This window comes from Sceloporus occidentalis, unplaced genomic scaffold (genome assembly GCF_023333645.1).
Source record: "Sceloporus occidentalis isolate IW3139 unplaced genomic scaffold, rSceOcc1.0.p SCAF_177, whole genome shotgun sequence".
Taxonomy (NCBI): Eukaryota; Metazoa; Chordata; class Lepidosauria; order Squamata; family Phrynosomatidae; genus Sceloporus; species Sceloporus occidentalis.
The window spans coordinates 415703-429507 of NW_028317157.1; the positions used below are offsets into that span (position 1 = coordinate 415703).

Genomic DNA, 13805 nt, shown 5'->3' on the forward strand with positions numbered 1-13805 from the left:
CGTTTAGGGAATGTTTATTGGTCATTTGTTTGCACTCTTGATAATGACATTGGGTGCTGTTTATGGTTCCTAGCTACCTCGGTTGCTGGGTTTCTCAGACCTTTATACACGTCTGGGTCCTACGCATTGCTGTTCATACACTTATGTGATCATTTCAAGGTGGTTGTGCCTGCCAGTTACTGGCTATCCTGGGTCACTTGAAAAAATGACTGACGATGTTATTTGGTTTCAAAAAGTTTATTGTGAACAATAAATCACATTACTTGAACCTCATTTGGTCTCAGGACACTCCCTCCACCGCTTGCTTAAGCTTGTCAGTCTAAACCCATTTGTGTGATTCGCAGAGACCACGAAGAAGAAGGACAGGTTGCTTACCTGTAACCGTATTTCTTCGAGTGGTCATCTGCGAATACATACAAATCCCGCCCATCTTCCCCTCAGTGTCCTGCTCTTTGTTGGCTCATTCTCATGTTGCTCACGCAGCGTAAAATTGCGGAACTGAGGAAAGAGCGGGAAGGCAGGGGCCTTATAACGGGTGGGCGGAGTTACCGCCAAAAAGTTGTCATATGTTGCAAAGTGTACTTTGCCCAGTGATTCCAGAAGTATCCGAACAGCACTGCGCAGGCGCAGTGAAACCCATTTGTATGTATTCGCAGATGACCACTTGAGGAAATACTGTTACAGGTAAGCAACCTGTTCATATTATTATTATTATTATTATTATTATTATTATTATTATTATTATTATTTCAGTCCCTGATTTGCGTTGGGCACTTTTAGTGCATACTGGAGATGTGTGATATGCACTGGACATTCATGATGGACATTGGCCACTTGTGATGGACATTGGTCACTTGTGATGGTCATTGGCCACTTTTGATGTACATTGGTTGCTTGTGATGGTCATTGGCCACTTGTGATGGTCACTGGCCACTTGTGATGGACATTGGTCACTTGTGATGGTCATTGGCCACTTGTGATGGACAATGGTCACTTGTGATGGACATTTCTTCTTTCTCTCTCTCTGTCCAGGGTCCTGGGGTCTGAAGTTGGCCATCCGGTCGGGGATGACCTCCCGAGTGACCTGCAGTCCCTGTCCTGGCTGACCTCAGTGGATGTTCCTCGGCTGCAGCAGATGGCCAGCCAAAGGATGGACTACGCCATCCACTCCCAGAATCCTCTGCTGCACCAGCAGAATGGTAGGTGGCTCACATCCACCCATCCATCCATCCCTCCAGGCACCTCCGTCCATCCTTTCATCGATTCATCCATCCATCTATCTATCCACACATCCACCCTTCCATCTCTCCATCCATCCATCCATCCATCCATCCATCCATCCATCTCTCTATCCCTCCATGCATCCATCCATTGTTTGTCCACCAATCTATCCCACACATCCTTCCATCTCTCCATCCACCCCTCTATCCATCCATGCATCTATCTCTCTATGCGTCACTCCATCTATCCATCCATTATTCTATCCATCCATCCTTCATCCACGCCTCCATTCATCTCTCCATGCATCCTTCTATCTATCCACCCACCTCTCCATCCCTCTCTCCATCCATCCATCCATCCATCCATCCATCCATCCATCCCTCCTTCCACCCACCCCTCCATCCATCCTTCATGCACCAATCCACCTATCCCTCCCTCCCTCCATCCACCCATCTATCCACCTCTCCATCCACCCATGCATCAATCCATTCATCCTTCCATCTCTCCATCCACTCCTCCATCATCCATCCATCCATCCACTCCTCCATTCATCTCTCCATGCATCCTTCTATCTATCTATCCACCCACCAATCCATCTATCCATCTATCTGTCCATCCACCCTTCCATCTATCCATCCACAATCCATTCATCATTCACCCACCAATCCATCCATCCACTCCTCCATCTCATCCATCATCCACCAATTCATCTATCCGTCCACCCCTCCATTCTTCTCTCCATGCATCCTTCTATCCATTCACCTCTCCATCCATCCATGCATCCATCTATCCATCCTTCTATCTCTCCATTCACCCCTCCATCCATCCTTCCATGGCTGCACATGGTGCATATACGGGTGCGCAAGTACGTTTTCCACCATGTGCTTTCTGCCGCAGGTTCCCTTTCCGGAAGCCTCCACGCTGCAGGGGCTCCCGGCGCCATGATCCACATACAGGCCAGCCTGCCTCAAGGACTCCTGGGACTGGATGCCATTTCGTCACACGGAGCGAATGTAAGTGCGCACTTCCTCCACCTTTCCCTGTTCGCCACCAACACGAAACGTATGTGCAACTCGTGTTTCTCTCCCTTTTGCACCAGATCGACCGCTACGTCGTCAGGGGCCAGCTTTCCCCGAACCTGCGTCCGCCGCAAGCCCCTCTCTTCCTGCCTCCTGCGCTGCCAACTTGCCATGCGCAGCAGGTCTTTGCCATCGCGTCGCAGGTATGAAACCTATCTAGGAACCTTTAGGCTGTTCAGTGCAACTCTATGGTTAATATCTGCCATAAGATGGCCATAGAATTGTGTTGGAGGATCTACAAATGCCTAGAGAAGCGTTTTCTTTGGGTACTCCAGCACAACTCTATGGTTAACATTGATATTGATTATTATTTTATTATATTATATAAAATAATAATTTAATTATATAAAATATATAATAAAATAATATATTAACATATGTATGTAAAATTATTATTTCATCACCATTGTTAATATATATTGATTATGATAAAATAATGTTTTATTATATAAAATATATTATAAAATAATATATTTATAATATAGACAGGTTGCTTACCTGTAATGGTATTTCTTCAAGTGATCATCTGCGAATACATACAAATGGGTTTACTGTGCCTGTGCAGAGCTATTCGGAAACTTCTGGAATCACTGGGCAAAGTACACTTTGCAACATTTAGCAACTTTTTGGCGGTAACTCCGTCCACCCGTTATAAGGCCCCTGCATTCCCACTCTTTCCCAAGTTCCAAAATTTTTCCGCCAAGTAGGCGATATAGAAAGAGCCAATAAGAACAGGACACTGAGGGGAGGACGGGTGAGATTTGTATGTATTCGCAGATGACCACTCGAAGAAATACCGTTACAGGTAAGCAACCTGTCCTTCTTCGCGGTCTCTGCGAATCATACAAATGGGTTAGACTGACAAGCTAAGGTAGCGGCAGAGGGAGTGTCCTGAGCCCAAAGTTAGGTTCAAACAGTGTCATTTTTATTTACACAATAAACCTTGAACCCAATAAGCAAATTGTGTCAGTCTTTTGTTAACTGGATAGCACAGGACAAAGTTGTCACAATGTCAATGGTGCAACCACAAGGCAAACATGGTGGTATAACAGTCAATAGCAGTCAACACAACAGACCTGAAATTGATCCCTGAGATAGGGCCTGTTAAGTCATTTAGGACCTATGTGAACCCCAAACTTGTCCCGACAACCCAAGCATAGGTTAAAATCATACAAATGTAAACAGTTGAACATGGAAAGCAGTGCCATTAGTGTAACCCTGAAACCAATACTGCCCTCCCAAAGGCTGCATCACGTTTGGCCCTGGTGTCCAGCCGATAGTGTTTTATGAAAGTCAGAGGCTGGGACCAAACAGCTGCCTTGCAGACATCCCCCAGGGAAATGCCCGACAGAAATGCGGAGGATGCTGCTACCGCCCTAGTTGCATGGGGCCATACCCCAGCCGGTACCGGTCTGCCTAACATCTCATAACAGAGGTGGATAGTGGCGGCCACCCATTTCGACAGTCTCTGAGCCGATTCCGGCAGTCCCTTTTTCGGTTCTGAGTAGCACTGAAAAAGTCTCTCGGAACGGCTAGAACCCGAAGTCCTGTGCAAGTAGAAGGCCAAAGCCCTCCGAACATCCAAAGTGTGCATAGCGTGTTCAAATTCAGTGGTCGGGTTCAATGCTAGGGTAGTTAATACAATATCCTGACACATATGAAAGGCCGACACTACCTTCAGTAGGAAAGTAATGTCGGTACGGAGAACCACCTTGTCCCTGTGGAACCTTAAAAAGGGCTGGTCCCTTCTCAGGGCACAAAGCAGACATCATCCATCAGAGAAGCAGGTTCTGGTTGATGGAGCTGTTGCGGAGAACTGTGCAGGGACATCTCCGGTTCCGAAGGACCGTCCGAGTCAATCAGGAGCCCGGGCTCAGAATCGGAATCGGCAATGTCAGAATCGACCACTGACACGAGTCGGTCCTTGGGGTGGCAAGTGGGCGACCGGGAGGATGTCGTCTGGACGGCGGCCTGGGAGCTCCGTTTCTCCATCGGAGTCTGTCCCTCTGTCCGAGTCAGGCGAAGCTTGAGCTCGGAGATGAACTTCAGCAGTGCCACCTCCCTCGGTACCGCCATGAAGTACCTGTCAGTCTCTGAATCATAGAAGACAGAATCATCTTCACGGTCCTTCGACGGAGACTGAGGAACCGGAGTAGGGGACCTCCTCCAAGTGGAGTGGAGATCTTCCTCGTCGAGTTGCAGGAACGGCACGGTTGTGGAAGCAGAAGGCCCTGGAACAGAAGTTGTTCCCTCCCTGTTCAGGGACTGACCGGCGTCAGTCAGCCTTCTTGACGGGCGATCGTCCTGAGGGGAGCGGCGTGCAGAAGGCCGATGTCAGGCATCTCGGTTGGAAGCCACTGTCGTCCAAAGGGGTGATATGGTCCGGGAGCGGGATCGGTCCCGGTGAGTCTTAGTCTTCTTCGACGCCAAAGCCTCTGATGTTGAAGCCACGGAAGGCCGTTTCTTAGCAGACCTAGGGGCGTCCCGCTGATCATCCGGTGAAAAAAATGGGTTGATGGCCAGCTCGGAGACTTTAGATCCAGAAGACGGTCCTGTCTTGGCAGCTTTCTCCTTCGCCCAGGCCTCCTTCAATTCTGACAGCTCGGTATCGGCAAGCCTGGGAGGTCTGGAATGGTCCTTGGAGGATTTGGAGCCGTCTTTGGACTTTTTGAAGCTCTATGTTGAGGTCGACGCCACCTTATGGGACTTGTGATCGGAGACCACCCGCTTGGAGGTCATGGTCACATCACCGGAGGATGCCCCATCCCAAGCCGGAGTCGAGGCGGCAAGAGAACCCGCAGACCCTGATTTTTTCTTAGAGTACTTGGTGGGTTTGGAGGTGGCACTGGGTTTGGTGGAACCACAGGCCACAGTAAGATCAGCACTGGGTTCCTCAGAACCACGGGCTGAAGCGGTCAAGGCAGGTGGGGTGCTAGCCGGGCTATCTCGCGGCACAACTAGGGGAGCTGTAGTCGATGCCGAAGGAGCCGAGGATGGGCGGGAGTCCCTAAACTTCCCCTGGGCAATAGCTGAAGTTAGCCGGGATTCCCGGTTCTTTCTTGCCTGGGAGGACATGGACTTGCAGAGCAAACAGGCCTTAGGATCATGGTCTTTTCCCAGGCAAAGAAGGCAAGATGAATGAGGGTCCTGTACTGGGAGCTTACCCCTGCAGACATCACATTTCTTGAACGGAGGTGACTTTTCAACGAGCCGAGTCACAATCCGAGATCGAAGTCAATAGTCCAACAACATGGGGGGAGTGTAGAAAAACCGAGGTCAAAAACAGTCCAAGTCAAAAAACCAGTGATCCAATACAGCTAACAATAGCACGAAGTTCCAAACAGCAGCTAACGTGGCAGAAAAAAGTAACTGAGGAAAGAGCGGGAATGCAGGGACCTTATAACGGGTGGGTGGAGTTACCGCCAAAAAGTTGCTAAAAGTTGCAAAGTGTACTTTGCCCAGTGATTCCAGAGGTTTCCGAATAGCTCTGCGCAGGTGCAGTAAACCCATTTGTATGATTCACAGAGACTACAAAGAAGAAATATTATCATATATTATATAATAAAAATATTATATAAAATATAATGAAAATATATTAATATTATTTTCTGTAATAAATTTATATTATTTTATTATATACATAATATAATAATTATATTACATAAAATATTATATTAATATATTTATAATATACGTAATCATTATATAAAACCATTATATATATATAATAAAATATAACAAAATAATGAATTAATATAATTATTAATAAAACATATTAATATATATATTATTGTACATTTTATATAATAAAATTATAGATAGATAGAAATAGATAATAAATAAAATAATTTTATATAATAATAAAATAATTTTATATAATAAAATTATATGTATACATGGATAAATAAAATAATTTTATATACTAAATTAGAGAGAGAGAGAGAAAAAATTTATTTATTTATTTATTTATTTATTTATTTATTTATTTATATAAATTAATATATTAAAAGAACAATGGAATACGTTCTAGTGAGAATGATATTGATTTATTGATTTTTGTATCTAAATTGGGCACCATTTGTATATCGATCTAGAGGTTTGTATGTATGTATATATATATATTGCTATATAATCGACGTGTCTGTTTCCTCCTTCCTTCTGTTCAATCCAAGTGTCCTCCAGCCACCATCTACAGCGCGCCGTACACCGCACAGCCGCCATATTCCCAGCCGCGCTTGGCGCCTCACGCTTCCCAAGAGCTGCACCCCAAGCATTACCCCAAACCAATATATTCCTATAGGTGAGTTCAGTACGGAGGTCTTGCTCTTCTCTTTATTTTTATTTATTTATTTATATTTATTAATTTTATTTATTAGGGGGAAATGCACTTGGAAGCTAAGCAGGGTCAGCCCTGGTTAGGAATTGGATGGGAGACCTCCAATGAAGACCAGGAGGAAGGAAATGGGGAGGGGGGGAAACAACCTTAAGAAATTAATTTTTAAATTAATTAATTAAGACTGGCCTAATTGTATGTAATGAGGCATACTAGTGTCATGTCATATATATATATATATATATATATATATATATATTGTTTTTAATCATACTGTACTTTTAATATTGTGAGTGGCTCTAATAATAATAATAATAATGGGGAATTATCTGTTAAAAGAGTAGGATACAAATAAATATAGTAATAATATTATATATTATTAATATTATATTATTATATTAATTATAAAAGTGTTATAATAATAATAATAATAATAATAATAATAATAATAATGTACACATCCTTCTTGAATTTTAATATTATTATTTTATTTTATTTATGGTATTTATAAATACCAATAATAATAATAATAATAATAATAATAATAAATTTTATTTATATGCTGCCTCTCCTGCAGGATTGAGGCAGTTTACAATGTATTTAATGATAATAATGTATACATCCTTTTTGAATGATGGAGTCCAGAAATGGATGCAGGATTAAAGATGGGAATAATAATAATAATAATAATAATAATAATAATAATAATATCCATACAAATCCAGCAGCAGAGTCTTTATGAAGATTTGATGCTGAGAAGGGCCTTGGAGTGGAAGCAATGCAAGGAATATATTTTAGTTTAATTTAATTTTTAATTTTGCACTGACATTTTTGGGAATATAATGTGCTTTTTCTATATTTTAATAATAATAATAATAATAATAATAATAATAATAATTTCTTCTGACAGCTGCTTGATTGCGATGGCCCTAAAAAACAGCAAGACGGGAAGCCTCCCAGTGAGCGAGATCTACAGCTTCATGAAGGAGCATTTCCCATATTTCAAGGTCTGGTTGCTGCTATTATTATTATTATTATTATTATTATTATTATATATTTTTAATTTTTACATTTTTATATTTCTATGATTTTAAAATTATTTTATTATTATTAATAATTATTATTTTTATTTTATTTTATTATCAAATAATTATTATTTATATAATTTATATTCAATATTTTAGAAAAATATTAATTATTATATTTTAAAATTATTATATTAATAATATTATTATTTTATTTTATTATTAAATAATAATAAATGTATAATAAATATATATTATATAATTTATTATATTCATTAGAAAAATATAAATTATTATATTTTAAAATTATTTTTATATTATATTATTTATTATATTATATTCATTATAATTTAGAAAAATATAAATTATTATATTTATTATTAATTTATATTAAAAGAAAGTTTCCACTTTATGTTAAAACTAAGCTTACACTGTAGTTGAGACCATACAATATATATATATATATAGACACACACACACACACGCACGCACACACACACACACACATATACATATATATATATATATATATATATATATATATATATAGTATAAAATATTTATATATTTAGTATAAAATAAATAAAGTGGTAAAATGTTAAAGCATATATTTGTATGAAAGCGTAATAATTTGTATGGTAAAATTTAATAATAATAATAATAATAATAATAAACAAATACAGTAATTGGGGAAAAATAAATAAATGAAATAAAAAAATAAAATAAAAATGTAATAAATAAGAAAAAATAAAAAAATAAAATAAATGATAAAAATGAAATATAATAAATAAGAAAAAATAAAATGAAAATGAAAAGGAAATAAATAATGAAATAAATAATAAAAATAAAATAAAAAATAAAATAAATATGAAATATGAAATAAATAAATTAAAACAAAACAGGAGGGATTTAAATTATTAAATTACGCATTCGGCTGGTAATACACTAGATGTTCTCTTCTGTCCGGATATGGAGACGCCGTGGGCAGAGGTTTCTAATGTCTCTCCCTTGTCATGGACGGACCATTTCCTGGTCGAGGCTAATATCAAGGATTCTACCCGGATCCCTCCTGGGGGTGGCGGACCTATTTGGATGGTCCACCCTTGAAGGCTGATGAAACCCAAAAGATTCCAAGAAGCCCTAGAGGGGCTTATGGTTTGAACTAACGGTGATTCTGTTGATGCCCTAACTAACATCTGGGATATTGATCTCTCCAGGGCTATATACAGTATCGCCCCCAAGCGTCCTCTCAGACCTGCTTCCAAAAAACGGCCTTGGTATACGGAAGATCTTCGGGCCAGGAAGCGGGTTTTGCGACGACTAGAGCGCAAATGGCGGAAACATCAGGCCTTAGCCGACAAGACACTCCTGGGCTCTCTTTTGAAGGACTACGGAATGGCGATAATCGCAGCGAAGAGCTCTTTCTTTTCTGCGCGTATCACATCCGCGGAGTCGCATCCGGCAGAGCTGTTCAGGGTAGTGAGGGAGCTTACTCAACTCCCTCCTCCCCTGAACCCTATTTTGGAACCATCGAAAGCCTGCTGTGACGAGTTTAACAACTTCTTTGCAGATAAAATCTCTTGGATAAGGGTTGATCTTGACTCCATTATTAGTTCAGAATCTAGAGTAGAGGTGTCCAGAGCCTCCGTGGACTTGGTTAAACTGGATCACTTTGAATCTGTCTGTACTGAGGATGTGGACAAGATTCTTCGAAGTGTTAGGAAGACGACTTGCTCTCTCGATCCCTGTCCTTCATGGCTGACAGCTCAAGGGGGAACGGTTCTGACTAATATGTTGCACCGTATTATCAATACATCCTTCAGGGATGGGCAGTTTCCATCAACTTTGAAGACGGCCATTGTTAAACCTTTGTTGAAAAAGCCCTCCCTTGACCCCCTAATTCGGAACAATTATCGGCCTGTCTCGCTGCTGCCATTTTTAGGGAAGGTGATCGAGAGGGCAGTCGCCTTTCAGCTTCAAAGGATCTTGGATGAGACGGATTTTCTGGACCCATTTCAAACCGGCTTCCGGGCAGGCTATGGAGTTGAGACTGCCATGGTCGCCTTAGTTGATGATCTCCGTCTGGGTATGGACAGGGGGAGCGTGTCCGTTAGTGCTCTTGGACATCTCAGCGGCCTTCGATACCATCCACCATGGTATCCTTCTGGGACGCCTGAGGGAGTTGGGTATTGGGGGCACTGCTTTGCAGTGGTTCCGTTCCTACCTCTCGGGCAGATTCCAGATGGTGGAGCTGGGGGACTGTCGCTCCGATAGGAGGGCCCTGACATCTGGTGTCCCTCAGGGAGCGATTTTGTCCCCTATGCTATTTAACATTTACATGAAGCCGCTGGGAGAGATCATCCGGAGACACGGGGCGCGGTGTTATCAGTACGTTGATGACACCCAAATAGTTTTCTCTATGTCTCCGACTGATGCAGTAACTAAGGATGGCATCTCTCCTCTTAATGCTTGCTTGGAGTCGGTAATGGGCTGGATGAGGGAAAACAGACTCAGCCTGAATCCAGAGAAAACGGAAGTACTGGTGATTGGCTGTCCTAGTCTGGGTAAGGAAATTTTTCCACCTGTCCTAAATGGGGTCACGCTTCCTGTGAAGGACTCTGTTCACAGTTTGGGGGTGCTTCTGGACTCATCGTTTCACCTTACTGCTCAGGTGGATGCGGCGGTCAGGAGCACCTGTTATCAGCTTCGGCTGATACGCCAACTGCGACCCTTCCTTGGCCGGGGGGACCTTGAAACGGTTATACATGCTCTGGTAACCTCTCGATTAGATTTCTGTAATGCGCTTTACATGGGGCAACCCTTGTACCAAACCCGGAAGCTTCAATTAGTGCAGAATATGGCTGCTCGGCTGGTTACTGGATGTTCCAGGGCCAGCCATATAACACCAGTCCTAAAAGATCTCCATTGGCTGCCTATTCGCTTCCGGGCCAAATACAAGGTGTTGGTTATCACCTATAAAGCCCTAAATGGCTTGGGCCCAGGGTACTTGGAGGACCGCCTCTCCCCATACAATCCGCCCCGCACTCTCAGGTCGGGTGAAAGACATCTTTTAAGAGTTCCAGACGCTCGACATGTATCAGCTCAGAGGGCTTTCTCTATTTCAGCCCCTCAGCTCTGGAACTCCCTCCCCAATGAGCTCTGTACTTCTACCTCCCTCAAGAAGAACTTGAAGACTTTTTTGTTCCGCCAGGCTTTCCCCCCGTGAGCCTTGTGGTCATTCTCTTCCCCGTGGCAATGTTTCTGTGTATTCCATTCTACACAGCCACTTGTATAGGGTGTTGTTAGTTTTTACTGTTCTTAATTATTAACTTTGTATTATTTCATGCTAATGTTTCAATTGTCTTACTCTTTGATGTACACCGCTGTGATCGCTGGAATAGCGGTATAGAAATAAAATTTTATTATTATTATTATTATTATTATTATTATTAATATTATTTTAATTATTATAATATAAAATTATTATTATTATTAATATAAATAAAATAAAATATATAGACAGATAGACCTGATACAATCCTAATGGGGAAACGCTGTGTGCGTTTTTAATTGTCAGACAGCTCCAGATGGCTGGAAGAACTCCGTGCGCCACAACCTCTCCCTGAACAAGTGCTTTGAGAAAGTGGAGAACAAGTCAAACGGCACCTCGCGCAAGGGCTGCCTCTGGGCCCTGAACCCGGCCAAGATCGACAAAATGGAGGAGGAGATGCAGAAGTGGAAGCGGAAGGACCTGGCCGCCATCCACCACAGCATGGCCAACCCAGGTGAGCAGGGCGGGGTTCAGATAGATATGGGATGGGGGGCCACAAGGTGAGCATGAGCCAACAGTGTGATGCGGCAGCTAACAAGGCCAATGTGATCCTAGGCTACAACCATAGAATTATAGTGTCTATACTTCTACTGTAGGGATTGGAGGTGACCCTATGGCGCTTGGCGCATTTGGGTCTGACTCTGCGTATCCCTTTTGCAGAAGAGCTGGACAAGCTCATCACGGACCGGCCAGAGAACTGCCGGCGGCCTGGAAAGATGACCAACGCCGACATCTCCGGCCACCTCTCTCAGACCGTGATGATGCTCTCCATGCCGCCGATGCGCCACCGCCGCCAGGTCCAGGCGCCACAGGCCTGCATGGTGCCCGAATCCCTGGCGCCTGCGCAGACACCTCCTTCATACAACGCCCTGCATGACACGACGCCTGGACCCATTGCTCCGCAGCACCACCACCACAACAACGCTGTGACACACGGTGGACACGACTTCTTTGGCGCCATGATGGCCGACATGAACGCCGAGGTGGACGCCCTTGACCCCAGCATCATGGACTTTGCACTGCAAGGTGAGGAACATTGATGGTGACTCACTACAGCTCCCAGAATCCCAGAAATAAGTATTTTTTCATGACAATTTGCGGCAAAGGCGTGCGTCCGTCCGCCATTTTAACCCTGACTCCCCTTTCCCTCCCTCTCAGGTAACCTTTGGGAAGAGATGAAGGACGAGAGCTTCAACCTGGAGAGCCTGGGTGCCTTTGACTGCGGCCTCGGTATGGCCGCTGCGTCCGGCAGGAGTGACCACTCCTTCCCGGATGTACAGGTCACTGGCCTCTACGCCACGTACGCTGCCATGGACACCGTCGCAGTGGACTCCTCTGCCTTGCCGTATCTGAATGTCCAAGGGAGCGGAAAGCCCATCACCCTCCTCTGAATGGGGTCTGCCTACGGACCCCGCTATGTCCCCTCAGTAGCTCCATATAGTGCTACAGATTGCAGCGCTCATCATCCAAGAGCATAATAATAAATATTATCCAGCGCCCATCATCCAAAGGCATAGGTCCAGGTATTGCTACAGACTGCAACTAGGACGGATAAGGCCATAAACAATGGAGGATTAATTAAGGATTAATTTACTTACGTTTTAGGCCATGATGTAGGGCTAGGGTAGCTAGCCTTTTGTAGGGCATTTCTTAATTAATTCCAGTAATTAATGTTTGCAAACCATATTTATAATTTATTTCCAATGGAGACCATTGTCGCAAAACCCTACAAACCGGACCTTTGGTTTCAAAGCAATGTAGTAGTGTTTACTGTGTGTGTAAATGTGGGTAAAAGTAACCGCAATAAAAAACAAAGGATGATGAATGCTATAGAGGTACTGCTAAAGAGTTGTTGCCACTTTTGGGGGAGAGGTCCTTGCACTGTTGGGGACGATGGGAAACACGGTTTTCTGGTTTAGACCCTGACCCTTGAGATTCCTCTAAGCTTTGCTTCCATCCTCTCTCCTCGCCTCCATTTTCCTCAGCCACTTCTTATGGGAAAGGTCCCCTCATAGCAAAACGTAGATTTTGGCATTGGTTGGATGACCGAGGTGTTGGTCAAGGCATCGGTCAAGAGGAATGGGCGCATCCTTGAGCAGCAACAGACCCATTATGATGACCGACGTCTGAGTCGCCAGAGTGGACACCAGATGCAAGGGGTCTCCGTGGGGCAAATGACACTTCCCAAGGACGCTGGGACATCTGTCTCCATGGCTTCCTTGAGTAGCAAGAGACCCATTACGATGACCAAAGTCCAAGTGGTCAGAGCGGACACCAGACACCAGCAGTCTCCTTCCCAAGGAGGTCACCCTAAATTAACTGACAGGAGCTCTACCTCCTGAAAACCGAGGGTTTAATCCCTACCTGGTTTGAAACCTACAGCCATAGCACCCTGAAATTTTCCAGCCAATGGCCAAAGTCCGAGCGGTCAGAGCAAACACCGGACGCAAGTGGCCTCCATAGGCAAATGGTGCTCCCCAAGGACATTTTGACTTCCGAAAGACCAGAGAAAGTGAACCAGTAAGAACATCCCCTCCCAGTTTGAAACCTACAGCCAAGACACCCTGCAAACAACTCCAATTTGTGTTCCAGCAGCCATTTTGTGTTCTGTGAGTTGAACAGAGGTATTGGGTAGAAACCCCCCACTTCTTGTCAAACTCAAAAGTGACAGGTGCCCCGCCCCCTTTTGGGTTTTACTCCCACCTTGGTCTCTTAGTCCCATCTCCTGGATATGTGGGTTCTAGGTCTTGGGTATGTGGGTTCTAGGTCTTGGGTTGTCATTTTTCTGGATTCTAGGTGTCAACTTTGGGAAGGGG

General features: G+C 43.5%; 1 protein-coding gene across 1 annotated transcript; it reads left to right on the plus strand.

Annotated features, from left to right (window-relative positions):
• Nucleotides 1-1072: 1072 nt before the first annotated feature.
• LOC149278879 (forkhead box protein N4-like) lies at nucleotides 1073-12380 on the plus strand. Its single transcript, XM_089501643.1, has 9 exons — nucleotides 1073-1199; nucleotides 2119-2234; nucleotides 2321-2436; nucleotides 4066-4087; nucleotides 6473-6600; nucleotides 7544-7640; nucleotides 11236-11443; nucleotides 11650-12015; nucleotides 12148-12380. The coding sequence occupies exons 1-9, from the start codon at nucleotides 1136-1138 to the stop codon at nucleotides 12378-12380; spliced, it is 1350 nt and encodes a 449-aa protein (XP_089357769.1). The 5' UTR covers nucleotides 1073-1135.
• The last annotated feature ends 1425 nt before the right edge of the window (nucleotides 12381-13805 follow it).